General features: G+C 41.2%; 1 protein-coding gene across 1 annotated transcript in view; it reads left to right on the top strand.

Annotated features, from left to right (window-relative positions):
• Positions 1 to 23,506, top strand: part of SERINC5 (serine incorporator 5) — a 92,732-nt gene that overhangs the window by 50,291 nt on the left and 18,935 nt on the right. The window contains exons 3-6 of the mRNA XM_012721874.1: positions 12,399 to 12,577; positions 13,680 to 13,762; positions 15,973 to 16,066; positions 21,079 to 21,290. Of these exons, the coding sequence (XP_012577328.1) occupies positions 12,399 to 12,577; positions 13,680 to 13,762; positions 15,973 to 16,066; positions 21,079 to 21,290 (568 nt within the window). The remainder of the gene's footprint in view (positions 1 to 12,398; positions 12,578 to 13,679; positions 13,763 to 15,972; positions 16,067 to 21,078; positions 21,291 to 23,506) is intronic.

Consider the following 23,506-nt stretch of genomic DNA (forward strand, 5'->3'; position numbering starts at 1 on the left):
AAAAAAAAAAAAGAAATCAGTTTTATTGTGCATCAACTCTCTTGAAAACAGGAGATAAACTCAAGTCAACCTCCCTGTTTAAGAAAGATAATAAAGATTTTTAGGAATAGGTGTTGAGGAAAAGGGAGTTAAATATATTGGCTAAAACGTGGGCAAAGAAACATGGACTTGGCTGAAATTCATTGGCTAGGTATTGGGCAACTCATACATGAAGAAGTATTAAGAGGCTTTTGTTTTGATAACTGGAGTTTTGCATGCCTGTTGGTGTGGCCCTCCATCTGGAGACTCCTTTCCGCCTCTGCATTCTTGTCTCAGGCCAGCACTGAGATCAGCCCAGACTTGTTCGCTTCTGGGCACAGTCTGTCAGATAAGCTGCCTCTGTAAAAACACGCCTCAGAGGGAGTTAGGCAATCTGCTCTTCCCTTTTTGTGTTCTCTTAGATTTGGATAATACTTTAACCATTTATCTTCAGTTTCATAATTATTGTGCCAAGAGGAGAGATTAAGAAAATTGTTTTTGATTGTCTTTTTTTTGTTCATTTGTTTGCAAGGATTATGTTTTATTGTGATCTTGAGCTCTTGGATCTTTTTGTACATTCTTTTTGGTTGGCTGGTCTAGGTCAGTTTTTCTGTTGAGTGAGTTTGTAACATGAAAGTACACTACTCCTTTGACTGTACAGTTGCCTATAGAGAAAAAGCTTTTTGTTTTCTTTTTCAGCACAAGATGATACTATGGCAGGACAGGGCTTCAAAGGAAAAAAATCTAATGGGATTCCAACAAGATGTGTGTTCATGACTGAATTTCCCCAGTATCTTACAGGCAGCTCCTGAATTCCATTCCTCTCCCTGGACTTGATGCAAGTCAGCTATGATTAGAGTCCTGGGCAATCCCACCCCCACCCATTAGCCAGTGCCACACTCATAGGTTGCATATGATCTGGGTCAAGCCCTGACACTGGAGTTGTAATTTACCATATAGACTCTTGTTAGGCCAGTAGACTTTTTTTTAAAATTTATCTTTTGAAGGAACTAGCAGGCTAATTCCTTATAGTACATATTTATCCTTGCTTCTTGTCCCCTGAGTGCATATGGGTTTGCAATTCCCAATGTAGCTTTAGCTCTGAGATCAAGAGTTTCTGAAAGGGGCCTCCCTGGTGGCACAAGGGGTGAGTCTCAGTTCTATGAAGCTATTCACAGTCACTTGGGCATGAGTTCGATCCAAAGCTATGGAGCTGACCAACATGGCACAGCAGACCTCTCCTGTCTGGCCTGCTGCTCCCCTAGCAGTATATGTCAGCAGATCTGCCTGTTCTGCTTCCTACTCTGTCTCTGGTGAATCTTCTTACCTCCCTAAACTTCTAGCCCCACACCCCAGTTCTTGTATGAATAAACAAACAAACAAAAAGATAAATTTTTTTTAAATAATATAATAGTTTATTTTTACATCATTTTGTACATTTTTTTTTCCATCTCAAATTTGTTACATGAGCTTCTTTGTTTACTTTTTATTTTTAACATGTAGTGCTAAGAGGCATATGAAAGCATTAGAGTAAGCGCTGTTTGTGGAGAATGTGGAGATAAAATATACATGAAATAAAAGTCCTAGTTAAAGGATTAAAAAGGTAAAGAATGGAAAAGAAGATGCAATTCACATTTATGATAACTGTTTTGCCCTGTGGAAAGACAGCAAATATGTGGTATTGTGTTATGCAGAGAAAACAAGGATCTCTTTCAGAGTGCAATTTGAATAAATTGGAAGATTAAGTCATAATCCTAGCCAACCCCTCACTTGACAAGTGAGAGGCTGTATCCCAAGGAAGTGAGTGACTTGTCCAGGCAGTGGATTTCACCAGGCAGAGCCAGGACTGGGCCCCAGGCGGTTGATCAGTCACTGGTCTCCCCATCTACATGCTGGTGTGATTGCTCCTCAGATATATACAGAGGTCCAGGGAAAGGTGTAGCATGTCTCCTTCCTCCTGATTCCTAATCTTCCAACACCTGTGATGGGGGAAGGTATTCTGGGAACAGCACTCGGGCCCTTAGCAGCTTTTTTGCTTGTTCTCCAACTCCCTCCTTCCTCTTGTGAAGGCAAAGGCAGAACTCAAGGAATCATTGTTTAGTTGGAACCACAAATCTAGTATTTACTCATTCTGTGGCTTTGCACATAACATAAAACCTGCCTTTAAGTTGTATTTGGTGGAAACATCTTTTTAAAGTAAAGAAACATCAGTGATATAAAAAAAATCCACATAGAACTGAAATACCACTTAAGATTCTTTTTCTTTGCAAAGAATGACAGGTATTCATGCAGAAGCTGGGAAATCTAGCTCTTGTTTAAGTTTGGTATTTACTGGTTGAATGTGAAGAGCACCGTGTACCTGCGACCTAGTGTGGGGCTTTCTTACAGAACATTTAAGCCCCAAGAATAACTTTCCAGTCTGGGCTGACTTGCTAGTTTTTGTGTTAGAACAAATGTTGAGTTAGGTTCGAGGGAAAAACTGACCCCGTTCTATTATTCTAGAGGACATATTTTTAATCCAGATAGATTAAATGCTTTTCAAAAGTTCTCTTTCTGAAAAGCACAGAGTTCATTAACTGTCATAAGTTATATGTGTTAAGCATTTCTTTCTCTTTTTAATATATTTTATTTATACACACAAAGTCTAGAGTGCAGGCCAGTTCAGGGAGTGAGGGTGGGTCGTGAAAAGGATTCACCCGAGACAGGGTGGGGAGTAGAAGAGGCAGATCTACTAAATACACTGCTGAGGGGAGCCGCGGGCAAGATAGGAGAGGTCTGCTGGGCCATGTGGATCACCTCTCTGGCCGGGCTTGAACTTGTGCTGCCGTGGCTGCTGATAGTTTCATAGTGCTGCGCTTTAACTCCTTGTGCCACCTGGGAGGTCCTATGTGTTGAGTATTTCAACAAGTATGTTTTTGGGGTTAAAAGTGGGTTTGGGCTGTCGGATCTCAAATACTTTGTACAACATTGAGGAAAACTTTCCATCGTGCCCTAAGCAGAGTTTCCCTTTGGGGAGCTGGTGGTGAGATTTTACCTCTTAAATTCACTATTTCTCCCACTAAGTTGAGGTGACTGGAGCACATGTTCCAAGTAATTTTATCTTTGGTCTCAATTCCATGCAGACATCATAATAACATATGGGAGGAAGAAAGAGTCCCTGCTGCCTACCCATCGCTCACTTCTCATTGCTTGGGCTTTACCATCCTCCACACAAAAGTGTATGGCAGGAAGATGATGATGGGAAACTACAGGCAGAGATGTGAACTAAAGGACATCCTACTGGGTCCTTTTTCAAGTCTGGATCAAAGGCAAAGAGGCTTGATGCTTGTCCTGTAATAGTGAGTTTTCCAGCAGTCAGAAAGCAAGTTATTGTCCTTGGTCTAAAAGATCTGTTACCCAGAAACGTTTGGGGGCAGAAGGTGTTAATAGTCCCTTTGTTACAGTATTGGTCTGTGGGAGTGGGGGAGACTGGAGAGAACGATAAGATGAGGGAACATAATTTCCCTAGCTCTTTATTCCTGTTAGTAAGAAAGTATGAAAAGCATCTGTTAAGCAAGTCCCCACAGACAGAGCCTTGCACGCTCTGAAGATCAGTAAAACAGACAGGAACTTACAGTTGGAAATGAACAGTTATGTCATAAAAGGACCAGGGGGAACAGGCATGGGACAACATAGAATCAGCTAAGTGATCATAGCTTCAAAACACTGGGAGTAGGAAACAAATGCTGTGACAACTTGAGTTGTCACAGAGCTTAAAAGAGTGAGTTATTACTTGGTTAAACTGTAACATGAGTTCATGCTTTAGAAATATGTAATTCACATACATACATACACACACACACAAGTGCATGCCAAGCACTGAGCGAGGTACAGGGGTATAAGTAGGAATAACACACATGCTTACATCCTTAGAGATGTCCTTAGAGAGCTGGACCTCAAGTTGGGGAGGAGAAGGATTAGTATTTCCAGGAGCCCTTACCCTTAGATTGTGTGTGTACTTGGGTGTGTTTGGCAGCTAAGGTATGAACACCATTATCAATTAGTGGAAACTTGTCAACTTAGCTATCATTTCTGTTGACCTTTGAGGTCACTTTGGGACTCAGGAATGCCTTTACTCTGCTCTTTTCTGCAGACTGGGAGCAGAGGTAGGAGATTAGTAAAAAGAGAATGGAGTATGTGCTACCTTCTAAAGCAGGGCTGAGCCTAATCACAAGGGGTTTTGGTATTTTGAGGGTGCGGTTTTTAAATTTCACCAAGACAGTTTCTACAGTTTAAAAATAAGTCTAAAATTATCTCTCGACATGCCGGCTTTCATCAGTCTGGGTTTTTATTTTTGGTTCCACCGGCTGTGTTTGTGTTTGCACAACAGATGTGAGGTCTTTTTTCTGTTAGAGCTATTGAGGACTTCTGACCCACGGAGAGACGCTTTGGAATGCACAGGCATGTTCTCCTCTGAAAAACTCTTTGCAGGCAGAGAAATTAAAATGCTTAATTTACTGCACAGAAATGACATAGGAGAGAGGTACAATTGAATTTGCTTGAAGCATGAGATCCATTTTGGGACAGCAGCCCACTGCAGAGGGATACAATCTCAGGGGAGGCAAGAAGGCAGGAGGACAATGTCAGACGGTCCAAAGGAAGAGCCACCTTGCTCTCATTGCTCCTTTGCTTTTGGCCTGTCAAGTAAGTTATCACTGTCATTTGCCTTTGAGATGTTCATTTACACTCCAGCAGCTCAGCTACTCTTCCTGGGCTGGGTGAACACTTCCTGTAAAAGAGCCCACAGTAAGCATTTTTAGCTTTGTGAGTGATGTGGTCACTAGCGACTCCCCACCTCTGCCACTGTAGGGCCAAAGAAGCCCAAACAATAGACTAACAAATGAGCTGGGCTGTGTTCCAGGAAAGCTTTATTTACACAAGCAGGAGTTGACATTTGTGTTAGACTTTCCTGGCTCCGTGTGTGTCATGTGTGAGCAGTTATTCTCCCATTCTCTCCAAAGTGAACTCAAGTGGTGTAAACTTTGGCCAATAGTACTCAAGTTCTTACTTGTGTTGTTATTAACTGGGCTGTGTGAATCACTACTACTAGATTGATTAGGCAAGAATAATGTATAAATAAATTAAGAGTATAGGTCTTATTCTATATGGCTTTTTGAAATAAAGGGTTAATCATTCAAAGGTAAAAATAACTAGCATTCTATTTTAGGTATAAATGCTTAAAACTTTGATAATTGGGGAGAAGTAGGGATGGAGAAAATGAGTTTGTGGGTACTCCAGTTCCCTGCTGCTGGAGCTCCCCAGTTCCAGGTCTAAATTAAAATGGGAGACAGGCTGGACCAGAAACCTAAATGTTTGCCATGTCCTGTTCTCAGTACTGGGATTGCAGAACAAGTTATTTGGGGGCTCTGAGAATCTTGAAGTTACATGGTAGGTACTCTGATCTTTTCTCATATCCCTTCTAAGGCATAAATCATGAGTCATCAGTATTAACCATGAACATTCTTGAAATAGCCATAACATAGAAAACACATAGCTTTGTGCATACAGCATTTTGCTAGAAAGTTAGCGCAGACTTTTAACCTGCTTTATTCACTGCTGTTATCCTTTTTTTTTTTTTTTAGGATTTACTTATTTATGCATACAAAACTGGGGTACAAGCCAGGGTCACAGGGGCAGTGAGAGGATTCACCAGAGTGGGGAGTAGAATAGGCAGATCGATGAAGTATACTACTAAGGGGAGCAGCATGCAGGACAGGAGAGGTCTGCTGTGCCATGTGGGTCACCTCCCTGGCTGGGGATCGAATTCATGCTGAAGTGGGCTGCAGCTAGCTTTGTAGAGGTGTTTAACCCAGTACATCACCAGGGAGGGCCCATTCATTCACTGCTGCTATCCTTATAACCTAAAACAATGCCTGCACGTAGTAGATGTGGAATGAGTAGGTATGTAGTAAATGATCAAGCTCCATACTATATTATAGATATATATTTCTAGATGTAAAGTGTAGAATAAAAAATACACACAATTTCTGATTTCACTGGGTTTTTAATAATTATATAAGGCAGTTGAACATGTAACAGAATTTGTGCTGATTCACACATTCAAGAAGAAAGTTTGGGACTGCTTTGGGTCTCAGTCTATAAGCACATTTTTCTGCTGCTAAGTGAACTAACTGCCTGTTTAGGCTTTTAGTCCTCTCAGTATAGGAACTCCAGAGACTTCTTCAAGAGAGATCTTCAGCTGGCTTTGCTCCTCTCCGGGCAGCACAGACTCTTCCCTCAGACCCTAGATCTTTGGAGGAGGGGAAGAGGTTAACAGCTGTATTTTCTACCTAAAACAAAATTTTAGCTGCAGTTTTTTTTTTTAAAGATTTATTTATTTATTCATACAGAAGTGGGGTACAGGCCAGAGATGCAGAGGGTGAGAGGATTCACCAGGGACAGAGTGGGGAGCAGTCCAAGTCCACTGCTGAGGAGAGCAGCGGGTGGGTCAGGAGAGGTCTGCCGTGCCACGTGGGTCACCTCTGGGGCAGGCGGGGATCGAACTCATGTGGAAGTGGCTTAAGCTTCTTAGTGCAGTGCTTTAACCCACTGCGCCACCAGGGAGGGCCTTAGCTGCAGTTTTAAGTCATCCCTGAATTAGGTTTGCATTTGTTTCTTGCACTCAGAATTCACCGCAATGCTTCCTACTGTAGGTTTCTCTGCCTTTATTCATAGGGCACTTCAAATCGGCAAGTAGACCCTATTTCTTCTAGGGTCCCCACACCCCACAGCTGTTGCCGCAATAAGGAGTTGTATAAATTTTCATTGGAATTAAACTCTCATGTGTCCTTCCAGATCTGTAACTGTAGGTCTTGTTTGTACATTCCGCTTGCACTACAACCCAATTCCCTAAGAATTAGAGACGCACATGAGCTCATCTCTCACCCCCTTCTGTGGGAGCGCCCTCAGCCTTCCAGGAGTTGTCTTGTTTGGATTGAATGTTTGTTGTTTAAGGTTTGACCAGAGTTACTGTTTAGCTATGGAATCGTATCTGTGGCTGTTTGGTCCTGACAAAATGTTGGCAGGGAAGGAATGGGAGAACCATTTTTCATCTGTGTCTGTGTACTCCCAAGGTGCTGTGGAGTTGCTCTTTGGTGCCATTAAATTCCTGATTTAAGAGGTGGCAGGGTCCAATAAACCCAGGCTCCGGAGTTTTAGTTCCTCTTGTGGCTTTTAATAATAACACAAAACTTTCTTTTAAAAATGTTACAAAATCCAATCAAAAGAAGTCACATCCTGGTTTTACTGTTTCTTAAATCGCCCCCACATCCCAAAAAGGCTCTGAAAGATAATTGTTGAGAAATGGGGCTTGGTTATCAAGATGCCGTCTTCCGGAGGATGGAAGCAGTTTTTAGCATCTGCTTCACAGCTTCTTGCCATTGGTAAATAATACTGTCACAAATTCTGGGATTATTCCACAGAGAAAAACAAATTAACCTGGAAGTTCAATGATACATGGGATATCAGAAATTAAAGGCAAACTGAGAGGCTCTCTGTTCTAAGAGTTTAAGTAAGGGATTTTAATCAAAACTTGCCAATCTTGTTTTTCTTCTTCTAAGTAAGGGATTTTAATCAAAACTTGCCAAAGCTTTCTCTACAGTATAGTTTTATTCATGCAATAGAAATTTGATATAGTGAAATGTAAGAATCATTTATATGCCATTTTCTCATCTCTCCCAAATAATACGTAAATGTTATAGGAACATGACTGTCAACTTCTTCATTTCTACTTCTGTAAGAACCACTCCCAAAGTCTATACTTGTTCCCTAACTATAGCATCTGGACTCCTGACCATTTCAATGTGTAAAGCATTTCTGTAGCTCTTTTGTTATTTCATTTTATTTATTTGCCTGAGATTTGGTGGGGGGGACATAGATAGCATTTCAACCATGGAGACAAAATTATGTGGATTTTCTGGTAGTTCCCATTTTGAGTTTGACACTTGTTGATTTTTTTTGGATCTGTCTTTTCCTGATTTGGTAGTTCAGATGTACTTTATGTTGGGTGACAACTGGGTGTCTGAAAGATAAGTAGGTGAGTGCTGTTTTATGGAACTCAGTTCTTATGTAAGTGTGCCAGGAAAGGATTCACCTTTTTGAAAATTACTCTGCAGTGAGCAGAATCTTTGGTAAAGTGAATAGAGTGCTGAGTTTTAAGGTGCTCATTCCCCTGTGTTGAAGTCAGAATGCATCAACCATTCAGGGGTTAATGTATTGTGCCTTGCTGCCTCCCACAAAAGTTCTCTCTCTCTTTTTTAGATTTTATTTACACATGCAAGAGCTGGGGTATAGGCCAGAGGTGCAGAGGGCGAAAGGATTCACCAGAGACAGAGTGGGGAGCAGAACAGGCAGATCTCCTGAAATACACTACTGGAGGGGAGCAGGGGTGAGACAGGAGAGATCTGCAGCCATGTGTGTCAGCTTCCTGGCCCTGGATTGAACTCCTGCTGCAGTGGCTGCTGATAGCTTCATAGTGCTGAGCCTGAACCCCTGTGCTACCAAAGGTCCACCAAAGTTCTTATAAAATAGGTAGTACCTAAGAATTAAAGTACTTTACTTTCTGGGTACTATGGATTTGGAACTTGGTAAAAAGTTTACAAAGAATAACTGTTTTTGGAACCCCCGGTGGTCTAGGGTTAAGCTCAAGTGCTAACACCTCGATGGTGTGAGTTTGATTCCCCGTCAGGAGTCAACCCACATGCAGGGCAGCAGACCTCTCCTGCCTTGCCCACTGCTCCCCTCAGCAGTGTATTTCAGTAGATCTGCCTATTCTGCTCCCCACTCTGTCTCTGAATCCTCTCACCCTTCTACCCCATGCACCTCTGACCTATATCCCAGTTCTTCTTACAAAAATAAATAAGTAAAATCTTTAAAAATATTAAAAAAATAACTTTCACTCTCAGGATTATTGATGAGATGAATGGTAGTATTATTTCTTTAAACAAATAGGGAAACTGAGGCTCATTGAGAGTTTATAGTTTGCCCAAGTTAGAAGTGGAATTAGGGCTGGACATGTGAGCTGTTTCTCTTACTGGCAATTTGTGGCTTTTATTTGGTTGCCTTGAGGGTTGGGAGGAAGCCCCTTGCCCTCAGTTGTGTATGAAATCCATTGAGATGCCAAGTGTCCTTGAATGCCCAGAACCAGACTTCAGAGGCAACACCCTTAGCAGCCCCACAGTGAGGAATCTGTGTGTGATGTGTGTTTGTTTCCAAAACTGGGATGAAACTAGGAACAGCAAATATTTAATCAGAGCAAATTCCCCTTGCTAAGTCCTGCCAGCTTTTTCAATTTGAAGGTCCTTAACTTAAAAATATTCACTCTTTACAGAAGGCTCAATAATCAAGTCACCCACAGAACATAAAACAAGTCTTAGAATTTGGAGCAGGGGGACATTTCCCTACTTCTATTTTGGATAAAATATGCAATCCCACATACTCAGGGCCCCATAAAAGAAAGGACTGTGGGCGATGATGGGATAGAAACTCAAGTCTATCAGCATTCTCCTCAAAATAGATTTTAGAAGAAAAGAAGATAAGAATAAGCATTTGGGTCCGGGAGGTAGAGAAGAACCTAAAGGTGAAAGATGGATTGGTGTGGGTGAAAGGGGTGCAGGTGTGCATGCATTACTGTGGTACATGCATGTATGAGGGGCCGAATCAGGAGATAGCATTGCTGCTAGTGGAATGGGGAAGGGAGGAGGAAAAGAGTTGAATGGACATTATGGAATGATAAGTTCTATATAAATAATATGGGCAACCTAAAAAGTGAGTGGGTGTGATTCTTTCACCAACATAGCTTCTATAGACTTAATGCAATATTAACTTCCCTGTTACTGAACTGTTCACACCAGCGTAGTTTTTGTTTCTTGTTAGTGTGGCGTCCCGTGACTTCATTGTCTGATTTTAACCCTCTGACTTTGCTCATCCACATTGAAACAACTTCTCTCATTAGCTGCGTGGAGATGCTTTTCCCATATTTCATGCTGCTGTTCTGAAGCAATTTCCAGACCAAGCATTGTCCACGAATGCCCCAGCTACCACCCAATCTATAGGGAAAATGAACTCCTGGTCTGTTCTTCCAGTTCCAGTCTTTGTCCTCTGCTAACCCTGCACACTCCCACACTCCGCCTAACCAAAAAAGGCAGAAAGACCCTTCCCCCTATTCTCCACTTACTTTGTCACCTGTGCAGTCCTGCCAACTATGGATTCCGCCTCCTGGATCTCTTTTTTTTCCCTGCCACTGGTTTGCTTTCTTCACCCAGTACTTACACTACTTAAACCTGCTGTCTCCTAACTTACCCTCCTGCCCCAGCCAGTCATTTCCCATCTCCTTGCTGACTGGATGGGAAGACTTCTTAGCATGGCAGTTACCTGCCGCTCCCATGAGACTCAGGCTTCTTTGGAGCTTCGTCTCTTGCCTGGGAATACCATTTTAGTCTCTGCCCCAAACTAACACTGAAAAACTAGTTGTTGCTTATCTGAAGTTAAATTTAACTAGATATTTTGTATTTTATATGGCACCCTATGTTTTTTGGTCACCAAGTTAAAAAATATAGCAGTGTCTCTCTTCTGTGTCCTCAACTAAAAGATTGGTAGTGGCAGGAACTTGCTTACTACAAAATGTTTGACATCTCCATGGAGTCTTTCATAAAATTGGAGTTATGCTCATATGGCCTCAGTAACAGTGGGATTTTGTCTGAGGTATTAATCTGGAAAACCTAGTTTTATTTTGGAAAAACATATTTGAAAAAGCCCTTTTTTGATTTAGATGTAGTACTGACTATAGTTCTTTTCAGAGGGAAGAGACCCCTCATTCATCTAGAAGGTGAACTCTAATTAAATTTAATCTCCCTTTTGCTTACAGAAATCTTAGTAGCTTTTATTGCTTCTTAGTAGATAATAGTAGTTACTATTATTTCTTTAAATATTTTCTGGAGTAGAAACTAAATTGTCATGCTTCAGTTTTACCACCAGCTTTATGTGGTTTTCTCCTAATCTTATATTTTTTGTTTTGTGACTAGTAGTCATAAGGTGATTTTGAACTTATTTTTTGTGCTGAAGAGTGTTCGACTTTGTTAACAAGCAAATTTCTGTTGTTTTTGTTTTTTTAGCCATTGATTAAATCCTTTTGTTCTGACATTAATGGAAATGTACTGCTTATTCTCACTATGGAAGATTTTAACTATTCTGATAATATAAATAGCTTTGCATTGAAACCTTGTAATTGGACAAGCATAAACCATTGCTAACGTTTATCAGAATATTGACAACCATAAATGTTGTGCTTCAGTGGATGAAGATAAAACGCACTAACGGTTAATTCAGAGGAAAAAAGATGGCTATTGATTTAAGGAAAGCTCTGACCCTTAAATTGGGTGTTCAGATTGGGAATATGACCAATTTCAGCTATTACTGGTGGAATCTACATCGGTGCAGTCGCTGAAAGTGTGATTTGACTTTACTTTTGAAATTTTAAAATGTAACTGCTACATAGCTGGTTCATTCCACTTCTGCTTCTAGCTCCGGTCTATCCCACACAAACGATGGCACAACCACCACTAAGGGGTGCACCGTATACTTTTTGAGTCAGTATTCATAATATCCAAAAGACAGATACACAAAATGAAACAAAAATTGCTCCACAACAAAAGTAAAAAACTCAATTATGGGTATGCTTATGGATTTTAATCTCTCCTTACTGTGAAATATTATGTAGCAGTTAAAAAAGGCAGGTTAGAATTTTGTATAATAGGGAAAGAATGCCATAACTTATTAATTGGAAAAACAAATTACAGAACAATACACACAATCTTTTATTTAATAAAGCTGTATATTTACACTATGCATGTGGTACAGTACAAGTATGTGTGTGTGCATGCATGAATGTTACATGTTGTGAGTATGTTGTTACATGTTGTATATTAATGGGGTATACCCACACACACACATTTGTATTTGTGAACTAATTTAAAACACCCACTAAATTGTTAGCAATGTTGAGAACAGCAATATTTTGTATGAGAATGAAGTCTCTTTTTATTCTCTTTATTTTTGCATTTCAACAAAAATGTATACATGTATTACATGTGTAATTGTTAGAAATCCTAATTCTATATTTCAGTTATCATTTAAGGGTATTAAAACTGGGAGAGCCATATCTTTAAAAAGGATTCAGAGAGAATTAGGAAGTTTCTGGGGAAAAGATTCTTCTTGGTCTTTGTTTCTCTGTGCATGTGGTACATTTTCACCTAGGACTTCTACTGAAAGGCTGAGGGCGCAGTCCACGACAATTCATCTTTCACCCCATTTTCACAGATGACATTTTTTCTTTTTTCTTTCAGATTCCTTATTTCGAAGATATCTGTAAAGGCATTAAAGCTGGCGACACCTGCGAGAATCTGGTGGGGTATTCTGCAGTATATAGAGTCTGTTTTGGAATGGCCTGTTTCTTCTTTATTTTCTGCCTCCTGACCTTGAAAATCAACAACAGCAAAAGTTGTAGAGCCTATATCCACAATGGGTAAGTCTTCATTTTCAGGGGTTCTCCTTTCTCCTGACAATCAGAGCAGTGTTCCAGGAGCTTCCTACTCATCAGACCCTCTGGGGCCTGATCTGGGCACTCCACAGAGGTTCTGCTTCTTTGTCAAATTCAGTAAGGAGAGAAGACAGACCACATCCAGAAAATGTGTTATTTGACTTTGCATGAAACACGAGACAACTGGCTCTCCCAGAAAAGCTAAGAATGGGTTTTTAAAAGGGTTTATCTACCAGGGTGGGGCAGAAGGGACAGTGTTTGGCTGGCCTGCACTAGGGCACACACAGAAGGGTTGATGCTTCTTCACACATTGCATGTGTAGCTGGCATCTGAACTCTCCTCTCAGAGGTGTGCATTTTAACACGTTACTGAGACCTTGGTCACTCTGCTGTCTGGGAACTCAGAATCCTCCCTTATGGGCTATGGTGTGGCTTTTTATTATTAAAGTAGCAGTAGTTTATCAGGATGTATGGTACCTCCTGTCAGGATACAGCACCAGAATGGTTAGGGTAGACTACCATCCGTTAGGGTGTGGCAATTGTTAGTCCGCTGGGAAATACCATATGGGTTGTTACAATAAGATGTTCAACAGCTCCTGCCAGCTGTGAGTGAGTCCATCTGTTCAGGCTGGAAGTTGGACAGCTCGCTTCTGCAGGCTCACATTTTAATTTACCTAGGCTCTCTCACCTCTGGCTGCTCCTTCTCTTCTTGAAATTGTTAACACTGGATTTAGGGAAGGTGAGACTTAAACTTATCACCACACTGTGGCCTAAGAACTAAAATCCTGTTTGTAACCCTTGCTACCATAATGAGAAATGCAGTGGAGACTGGCTTTTGTTTCTGGTACTAAGACCTTTCCTCAGGTCATTTCCATTCCTGCAACAAAATGATGTTTTGTACAAGCAGAGGCCAGGCAGAGTTGTCTAATTACTGGAAAAAGGCAGTCCCCATCACTTAATTACTTCCCCTCAATTTGGAGAGAACACTACCAATGGCAGAATCATGGCTTGACATGCTTACCTTCTGAGGGGGCTTTTGTTCGTCCTGGAATATCATTTGAATACATTTCCTCCTTTTTACCTTCCAGCTTTTGGTTCTGTAAATTCCTGCTGCTGGGGGCCATGTGCTCAGGAGCTTTCTTCATTCCAGACCAGGAGACCTTTCTGAATGGTACAAATGGGGTATTTTTGGTATCTATTTATTTTGTTTTTACCCATTTTGTAAAATTGGTCAATGACTTAGGGCCAGGGTGCATTTAATAATTCAAATTTCTAATTTTCTTGTGACTTAAAAGATCTACCCACTCCCCTTCCCACTCTAACCCCCCCCATCTGCCTCCTCCTTCCTTCCTTCCCTCCCTTCCTGGCTGGGCCTGTGAGGACTTTTATTTTTCTGACTGGGTAATTGAAATGATAATTTTAAGGTTATGGCCTGAAGGGAAAATGAGGCACTTAAAATTTGTTTGAAAACCAGTTTAGCATGTCAGCAGGACACCACCAGCCTTGTTTGAAGAGGCCCTGGGAGACTTGTTCTTTGTGAGCACTGCACAGAAAACCCAGCCACACAGAGTGGGGGTGAGGTGGTGTGGGGTGGGGGGAAGTCAGGGAGCTTCTTAGAAGCTGTAAATCTGATCTGTAACTAAAATGGGATAAGAAAGTCATTTCTCCATCTATTTCTAAACTTTTGCTACAGGAATCTGTGTAACACTGAATTATACCCTACTGGTAGAATCTAACAAAATTAATTTAACACAAAGGTTTGTAATCATGGCTAAAAGGCAGGAGGGCCGTATATGTGTGTGTTTTCATAAGAACTAGCAGAGAAAATTGAGTTTCAGTGGTTCAAAGCATTGCTTAGCTCAGCCCAAATGGATTTACTATTCTAATTTAAGATAGTAAGAATTTACACATTTTATCAGTTATAGCAACAACTACAGTCTGTCAAGTACCAGTTTAGGATTCCTCTGTTTTTTTCTGGGTTGTACTAGTTTTAAATATTTCTTATAGAAGTTGTGTCTGAGTCTTGTTTTACCTAAAATACTGTTTGTTACCTAGTTTTCTGTTCCCCAGAGAGTTATTTTTATATATTAAAATAACCCACTTAGAGTGGGAATTAAACTAGCATTGCTGTAGTTTAGCTCGGTCCTTTTTGTAGACGAACTGTAACCCAGAGATGTGACATGACTCACCCAAAGTCAGAGCTTCTCTGTGTCATTATCAGAAGTGGAATCTGAGTCCTAGACTCCCCCCAGCCTGAACCTCATTTCAGTCCTTTGGACTGGACACTGGTGGGTCTCTGCCCAATATAATTTTAGTCCTTGATTTTCCTGGTGATAAGTGTTTTTGTTAGGGAGCAGGGTGAAGGGCACCCCAGAACCCCCAAACCTTACTGCTCTAAATAATTCCTGTCATCTGCCATATTAAGATAGAACATGCTCTAGTACTTAAGAACTTCAATAGAAAAAAACTTAATATAATTAATGTGTAATAACAAGAGAAAGAATAAAATTTTTTTTAAATAATAGTTTATTTTTACATCATTTTGTGCCTTTTTCCATCTCAATTGTAGACCCCATGGGCTTCCCATCACCAAATCATCAGTGTGCCATCACCATAGGAAAAATAATAAAATTTTTAATTAAGCACCCAAAGTTCCTCTTGCCTCGGTGGGTAAATGCCCCGCCTAATAGGGTGGGGCCAAAGCAGAACTGCTTACACCCGAAAGCTTGCCACAAATCTAAGGCACCTTCTGGTGGAGACCCATCAGAAAGGGGCAGAAACAGCCAGACAAGTCTGGAAGGAAAAGAGCCAAATCCAAGTCAAGATAAATGCTGCGCGGGTCTCATCCTCTTCTTTTTCAAGCGTTGCTTTCCATGTCCCTTAAGTCCCTGATACAAGTCCAAGGCCAAGAAGCAAGCACAGCTTCTTCATATGTCTCTGCCTCATATATTTCCTCCAAGTCTCCTCCGCCCTCTCAGCTTCACCCTTCCCTGGGTGGGGCAGGTAACCTGACAACCCCCCTTTCCCTGGGGACCACCCTGTAACATTTTTATCTTTGAATGGTAGGTTGTTGATGTTATGAATTACTACAGTGTTAGGCTATCTGGCATCTGCAACATGGAGCTTATTGTTGGGGGCTTCAGAACCAGACTGTCTGTGCCTATACCAAGCACATCCCTTGCAGATGGCAGGACTTCCTTTTTCTTCTCATCTGTAAAGTGGGTGTTAGCATAGTGTTCACTTATGTGCTATTGTGGGAGTTAAATGTGTTATGGACTCAATAAGCATGTCATAAAAATGAGGTGTGGTTATTTCTTTCTCTTGAGCTAAACTATAGGGACAATCTCCTCATTTCCTTTTGGATGGTCTTTTCTTTTGCAGCCTGGCGCTATGTGGGAGCCATTGGTGGCTTCCTCTTCATAGCCATCCAGCTCCTCCTGCTCGTGGAATTTGCACACAAATGGAACAAGAACTGGTATGACCCTTTATGTTTGCCCATGAACACAGGGGGACTGCCCAAGGCCCAATGCCAATGAAGGCGCTTATCTAAGCTGGGTTGGCATTATTAGCAGTTCACACCAAATGACTTTTCCTGCAAGTTTCCTTCTCTCCTGCCCTCTGGATTCTTCATTAACTCCACCCTCCAGACAATACTGTCTTTCCCTTTTCTTTACTTTCCTTCCTTTCACTTTTTGACTGGTGCTCTCCTTTGGACTCCAGGTTAACCATTGCTGTGACTTAATCACACCAGTGCTGGCCCCTGCCAGCCTGACTCTGGGGTGGTGGCGGCTGAGAACTTGGGTAAGCTTTATCTTAGGCTCCCATCCTTAGGAGAGTAAAACAAATAAGCATTTTGGGACTGGAAGTTCACCTTCTGTAAAGAATATATAAAGAATAAGAGGTAGTTCTTTATTTCTTAAAAAACAAAACAAAAGCTTATCCCATTTGAACTGCCTGAGAGTGGAAGGACTCCTTCTTTGGGCACATCTCTTGTACTACCTTCTAGAAAGCCATCCTGTATTGAAAAAATACAGAGCTTTTCTTAGGATCTTGAAAATAGAGTTTACATTCCATAATAAGTAAGAAATGTCAAACTATTAATAACTAGTTTATTTCTTGCTGAACACATTGAGCAAAGGACCGCTAGGTAGAGTCATGATAGTCCTCACTATACTTTAACTCTGACTTTTTTATTAGATGAAAATGAAGGTAGCATCTGAAATTTTTGCTAGTTTTCAGAAATCTACTTCTAGTAGTGAACTTCATGGTGAAATATTAATAGCTTGGAAACAGTGCCTTATTTGTCCATTAAATCATATGTTCTCTTGAGAATACTTGTACTTCTTCACTTGATTTTAATTGGTTTGATTGATTCTGAAATCATTTTCTGGGCCTCATTATTGATACCAAGTTTTAACAGGCATTTCGGAAGAGTTTGGGTACTGTAAAACTTTCCAGAAACCATTCAGTGAGAATGACTTAAGAATTTTGTAGCAAATGACGTTGCTGTTATTCAGACTTTGAAGATAATATTCCCACAGAATATTGATTTGTATGTCCAAAATTAGGATTCACCTAAGAAGCTCTCTCATATTGTTATTTTCATGTAAATTCATTTAGTATTGTAAGGGTTTTTTTTTGGGGGGGGGAGTGTATGTTTTTAACAGGTTTGCTTACAAATTACAGAAAATAAAATTCTCATCACGCTTCACAAAACAACCACTGCTTTTTCTTTCATTTCTTTTTACTGTGGGGAAGGAGGAGATCCCAAAGGCAGTAGAAGAGAAAGGTCATGGGCCTGGAAGCCAAGAGATCGCAGATTTTTTAGTACCTCTTGTCCCTAGGTAGCTGTTTCATTTGAGGCGTATCACTTGGCCCCTTGACCTCGGTTTTCACACCTGCAAAATAATATGGTTGGACTAGATGTTCAATGTGGGATTCTTTTTTTCCAGCTTAAATTTTATTTAAAAGGTCAATTTTATGTAAGAATGAAAATAACAAGGAGTACATTATATTTTCAGGTATTTCTAACAGAAACCCATTTTCTGAATGTTCATATGTTGAATGTTGCTCATGCAGCCAGTACTCAGCCTGGCCGTCACTCCCTACTCTCTGAGCTCTCACCCCTTGCCGTGTTCTTTTCTGATTCCTCCCAAGTGTGTGTCCTTTTCTGATTCCTCACAAGTGTTTCTCTTTCAGCACTGATTGAAAATATTTAGAGTATGAGCTGTGTGCCAGACAATGTGGCAGCCTCCAAGAGTATAAATAAAGATAAAGAAGTTGTGTTTGCAAAAACAAGTTGTCATCAGGAAGAGTAAAGGAATCTGGCTTAGCGGGAATAGCAGCCAGTCTGCTAACATTGCTGCTAAAGGTGGTTTTCAGCCATCAAGGATCCTTGTACTGATATATGTCCCGCCCTGTGGTGCTTACAGCCTCCTGGGGAAGGGGCAGAGAAGACAGGTGGTCATCATATGGCCAAGCAAATACTAATGTGTTCAGTGGTGACAAGCGCTTGGAGAATCAGAAAGCAGTGTTAGGGAGCAGAGCAGGAAAAGGTATTGTAAGATGGGAGGGGAAAAAAGTAAGTTGAGTTTGAGAAAGGACTGAGTGTATTTTGGGCTTGTTTAAGGAGCAAAAGGGCATCCAGTATGGCTGGACCCAGGCGTGAGAAAAGGTGCAGGAGCTGAAATCAGAGATGGCACTGAGCCAGATCATGAGTGGGAAGGGTGCCAGAGGGTTTGACACAGGAACGTAATCAAAATGTCTATTTTTAAAGTCCGCGATCCAACAGAGCCAGAGATGCAAGAAAGGAGACCAGTAGGATGATTCAGACTAGAGACTAGGTAGTTGAGCTAAATGGTATAGCAGCAGTCAGATTCTGGAATATTCTGAAGTTGGGATTTGCTGGTAGTGATGGTGTGTCCATGTGAGAGCATCAGGGAGAGAAAGACAGCAATCAAGAGCAACTGTAATCCTCCCAGCACACACACACACACACACACAGGTTGGCCATTTCTGAGGCTGGGAAGATAATAGAAGCACAGGTCTGAGATGTGGAGGTTCAGTATTAGCAACACTGGACTTTGCTTAGGTTGACATGCCAGTTAGACCTCCCCTGTTGAACAGTTAAATAATATGAATCTGGAGTGTAGGGCAGAGGTTAGAGTTCAGAATATAACTTGAGATATTAGTGGAAATGAACTATAAGGCAGTTCTTCATACACTAATAACATAACCTAGAAGGCTAGTGAAGAAAACAGTTAAACCCCACCCACATACCAGTCCATGTGTTCGCTTGTTTCTATATAATAATTCATTCTGTCTTCCTGTCATTGATTATTATTTGGCTCTTTTCCCCTACCCTTCCTTGGGTCTCATTTTCATGAGTTTCATTTTCCCTCCTTTCTTGGATTTCATTTTCTCTGTTTTCTTTGTGTGCTTTTTGTAGCAGAAAAATTCTGTGGTCATCAGAGTGGAGTGCCTGGCTCAGTTTCAGGAATATGATGGTCACTATCATTTTGGCCATTCCTATTTTCTTTGTTTCTGGCTGCAGTAACTTTTCATCATTAAGACATTTTAGCTGGGTTGCTTGAACACTTTCCAGTTCTGTGGAGCCATTAAGAAGTTGCTTTCTCTGTGAAGGTTTGTGAAAATGTGGGTACAAAGGACAATTTAATCATTAGGCAGATGACAGTGATGCAATCTATACCCGTCCCCTCCCATTGTTGTTCTATCCTCTTCGCTTGACATTTATAAACACTCTTTTCTTTGTTCTGAACAATTTCTGTAGGTGGTTAAACTGCTACTATTTCTCCCTCCTTTTATCAATATTTTCATTAACTGAAAGCACATCAGTCTCTTAAGTTTTTTTGTAAATCTCATCATGAATTTTTCTTTTCCTACTAATTTTATTGTCCACTCTTATTTTTTTTAAAGATTTATTTTATTTATTTATGCATATAAGAACTGGGGTGTAGGCAAGAGATACAGAAGGAGGGAGGTGAGAGGATTCTCCGGAGACAGAGTGGAGAGCAGAACAGGTGGATTAACTGAAATACACTGCTGAGGGGAGCAGTAGGTGAGACAGGAGAGGTCTGCCACATCATGTGGGCCAGCTTCCAGGTTGGGATTGAACTCATGCTGCAGTGGCTGGCAGATCTTGATAGTGCTGTAACTCAAGCACTACGCCACCACGGAGGCCCCTCTCCACTCTTTCTAACATCAGATTCCCCCTTAAGTCATCATTCGGCATTATTCTGAAGAAGTAGTACTAGCACCAAGCCTTCTCTTCAAAGCAGGCGTAAAAGCCTGTCTCTGGGTGAAGGAAAGACATTTGCATCTCTCACTAATGAGAAGATGGACAGCAGCAGGAGTAAGAGACACTGCCACTTCTAGTCTCTTGTGTTTACAGAAAAACAGGAAGAGAACTCTTGCAAAGAACCACTTATTAATCCTGCCAAAACCTGCCCAAAGTTAATTCAAATACAGAATGGAGAAGTGTTGCGTTGGCAACACCACACTGATAAATAGGAGTCAGGGAGCAGCTGCATAGTGCAGGATGCTGCAGAACAAGCGAATCCTAGCCTTTTGATTTATAGAATAATGCTACAGCATCAGTTACGAGGGGTAGGAAAACAAGGAGAAGCTAAAGAATATGCTGTCATCTAGGGTTTTGTTGGGGGGACACGTGTCTGCTGACCAGAATTTTTTTAAATAACATAATAGTTTATTTTTCCATCATTTTGTGCCTTTTCCATCTCAGTTGCAATCCCCATGGGCTTCCCATCACCAAATCACCCATGTGCCATCATCACAGTCCAGTGTATTTCCCTCCCCCAACCATTTTTGATCCCATTCCACCCCCATAAAATGTCTCTGGTATATAGTTGTTCATTATTATTTTCTCGCCTTGACCAGATAATTTTTATCTGTTTGATGACCAAGTGTTGTAATCAAACCAAACCCCTGGCTGTGATTCTAAACTTACCAGTAAGGCATGCATTCCACTGATTGGTTTCTGGGGTCCCTTGTCTTACATCAGCCTCACCGCCTGGGTGCTCCTGGTCATACCTTGTGATGCATAGCTTCCCTAGAGCGATAAAGCTTTCCACTCTTGGTTGATTTGAAAACTCTTGTAAGGTTTTGCTATGACTCACTGACCTTACGGTATTGACCTTTGTATATGGGAAGTCTAGCAGACCTACCAAGAAGCTAGAATCTATAGTCTAGATATCACATAGGTTGTCGAACACACTTGAATCAAAGATGGAGTTTATTGTCTAAAAAAAAAAAAATCTCAACTTAAACCAAGAAATTTTTGCAAATTTACCCCAACCTTTAGTTTTTGGAAAAGCTACAATCTTCGTAAGGCAATAGGTCTTCTAGGTCTGGATAGCATTTGCGAATGCCTGAGGAGTTCTACATGTTGTCAGACGTCACTGACTTGTTTTCTCTTGCCTCCCTCTTACCCACTTCCTGGAGAAACAGGACTGCAGGGACTAAAACCAACAGGCTGTGGTATGCCTCTCTCGCCCTGGTGACCCTCGTCATGTACTCCATTGCCACCGGAGGCTTGATTTTGATGGCAGTGTTTTATACACAGAGAGATGGCTGTGCGGAAAACAAAATCCTCCTGGGGGTAAACGGAGGGCTGTGTCTGCTTATCTCAATGGTAGCCATTTCACCCTGTGTCCAAAACCGTAAGTAACAGGTTTTTTCCATTCTTCCTCACAGGTGTCTTTGAGCAAACCCTGTATGTTTTTTCTTTTTAAATTATGATCATTCCTTAATGTAACATGAATGAGTCAGCAATAACAAAAAGGTGGGACTCCAGTCTCCTCTTCTGTCACACACCTGTGCTGGATATGCTACATGTGCCCTGTCAAGAAAGAATCTGAATGTGGGCCTCCCTGGTGGCCTGGGGACTAAGTCTCAGTGCTATCGTTACTACAGCCTGAGTTCAATCCCCAGCCAGGGAGCTAAGCCACACAAGTGCAGCAGACCTCTCCTGTGTCTCCCACTGCTGTAGTTCAGTAGATCTGCCTATTCTGCTCCTACTCTGTCACTGGTAAATCCTCTGAACCCCCCCCCCCCACACACACATAACTCTGACCTACACCCTAGTTCTTCTGTATGTATGTAAAGAAAAAGAGAAAGATTTGAATGTAACAAAGTCAATAATAAGAAGAAAAACATTGCACTGATTAGATAATGGAAAATGCCCTGTTTTTGTCCCCCCTACACCCTATACTTGTTTCTGGTTCATCTTTCATTTAGTGCCTATGGGCCAGAAATCAGGGACTGTGTGGTCTAGGGAGGAAGAGGGAAGAAAATCTGATTCCTTCTTATCTGGCTAACCTTCCTCAGACCTAAGTCCTTCTACAGTGAAGCCAGCAGAAACCTGTGAGCACAACCTTGCTTATGCTTATTTCAAAGGCAAGAGGAAAAGACAATGGAACTTGAAAGTGCTTTGGATTATAGATTTGAATTGTCCTTTATAAATGACTTCTAACATCTTAAGTCATTGTACTAGCTTTGATTATGGAAAGAAATGTCCCTGGTCTAAAAGAATTTGTGTTACCTTAATTTATAGGTGGTGGCAATGCACATGATGTTCAAGTTTCCACACAGGAAACACAAAATATGGCTGTAATTTTATAGCCTTTTAGTTCTTCTAAAAGTCACTATTATTGAATAATTTAAAAGCTTTTCTGTACTTAAAATATCAAGTCCACTATTGAAACTGAGAATTCTGTTCTTCCATTCTCTTTAATTGGTTAGTTAAGAATTTCCCAAAGCATTGTTAGTATTCTGATTAACTTATCCTTTGAGTTAAATTCTATCTTTTGAAATAGTTACAATATTTTTAAATCCTTGGTTAATGCCATTCAGTAGTCAGGTAATTCTTATTCCCATGCTAGCAAGCAGGGTCTATTTCTATACCTCTATTAGTTATTATAATTAATAATGATAATTCTGGAAATACTTGGGTAAATCCAAATCCATTCATGTCAGCAGGTGGCCTAAAATTTACCGCTCTTACCCCACCCTGGTCACACTAATGCAAACACTTTTGAGTGTTGGAGCCCTAAGGCCCTTTTCCCAGCGAAGGCCGAGTCCCGTAACCTGCCTCTTGGGCTTGGACTGGCACTGGTATTTCCAAGCTTGGCTCCTTATGACACATGGTGAGGGATGAGAAAAAATTACTCTTATCCAAGTGTGCTGGACCGTGAGACGCCTAGCGGAGCTACACCGAGAAAACTCCCTTAAGGAAGGTGAAAGTACATTGTTGAAATACTTGTTCCAAGTGCAGTTTCGTGTTTATTTAGAATCAAGTGGACGATAAGAAGTCAAAGCAGCAAGAAGACGTTGGGGGAGAGTCAAGGGAGGCCTCGGGGTTTTAGCCGAGCAAGCCTAGTCCCTGTTGCTGTTTCAGCACGTTTCTCACAGCAGGACTTTTGCCCTGCGAGGTTTCCTCGTCTCTGGGTGAAGGGCACAGAAAAGTCAAGGCGAGGACACAGAATAATCCAAGCTCCCACACAAACGGTTTTTTGTCCACTGACAGATAAGAACTTTCTCCCTCTTTGGACTGTCTGATGGCCTTGCAGTCTGTGAAGTCTTATCATTGATCCTTCTAAGCTGTGTGGTCTCACAAATAACGATGGTAAATTTTCTTCTGAGATCATGTGGTTTAAAAACTCGTGTTAATGCACCTCAGGAGAACTAGGCAGCTGTTTACATTCCTTGTCAAAATACAGGCGTTACTAGAGAACTGGCTATCTCTAAAACAGCAGTTTAGGTGCACTGTAGGGCTCCCTTCTCCTCAGTATCTCTTCTTTCCTTTGCTGTTGGTGGGGGGCAGTCTAAATTGGAGGAATATTATTTGGGAGTGCGAGACCTATTATTATTATTATTA

Source organism: Condylura cristata, unplaced genomic scaffold, assembly GCF_000260355.1.
Source record: "Condylura cristata isolate star-nosed mole 26May11 unplaced genomic scaffold, ConCri1.0 scaffold00007, whole genome shotgun sequence".
Taxonomy (NCBI): Eukaryota; Metazoa; Chordata; class Mammalia; order Eulipotyphla; family Talpidae; genus Condylura; species Condylura cristata.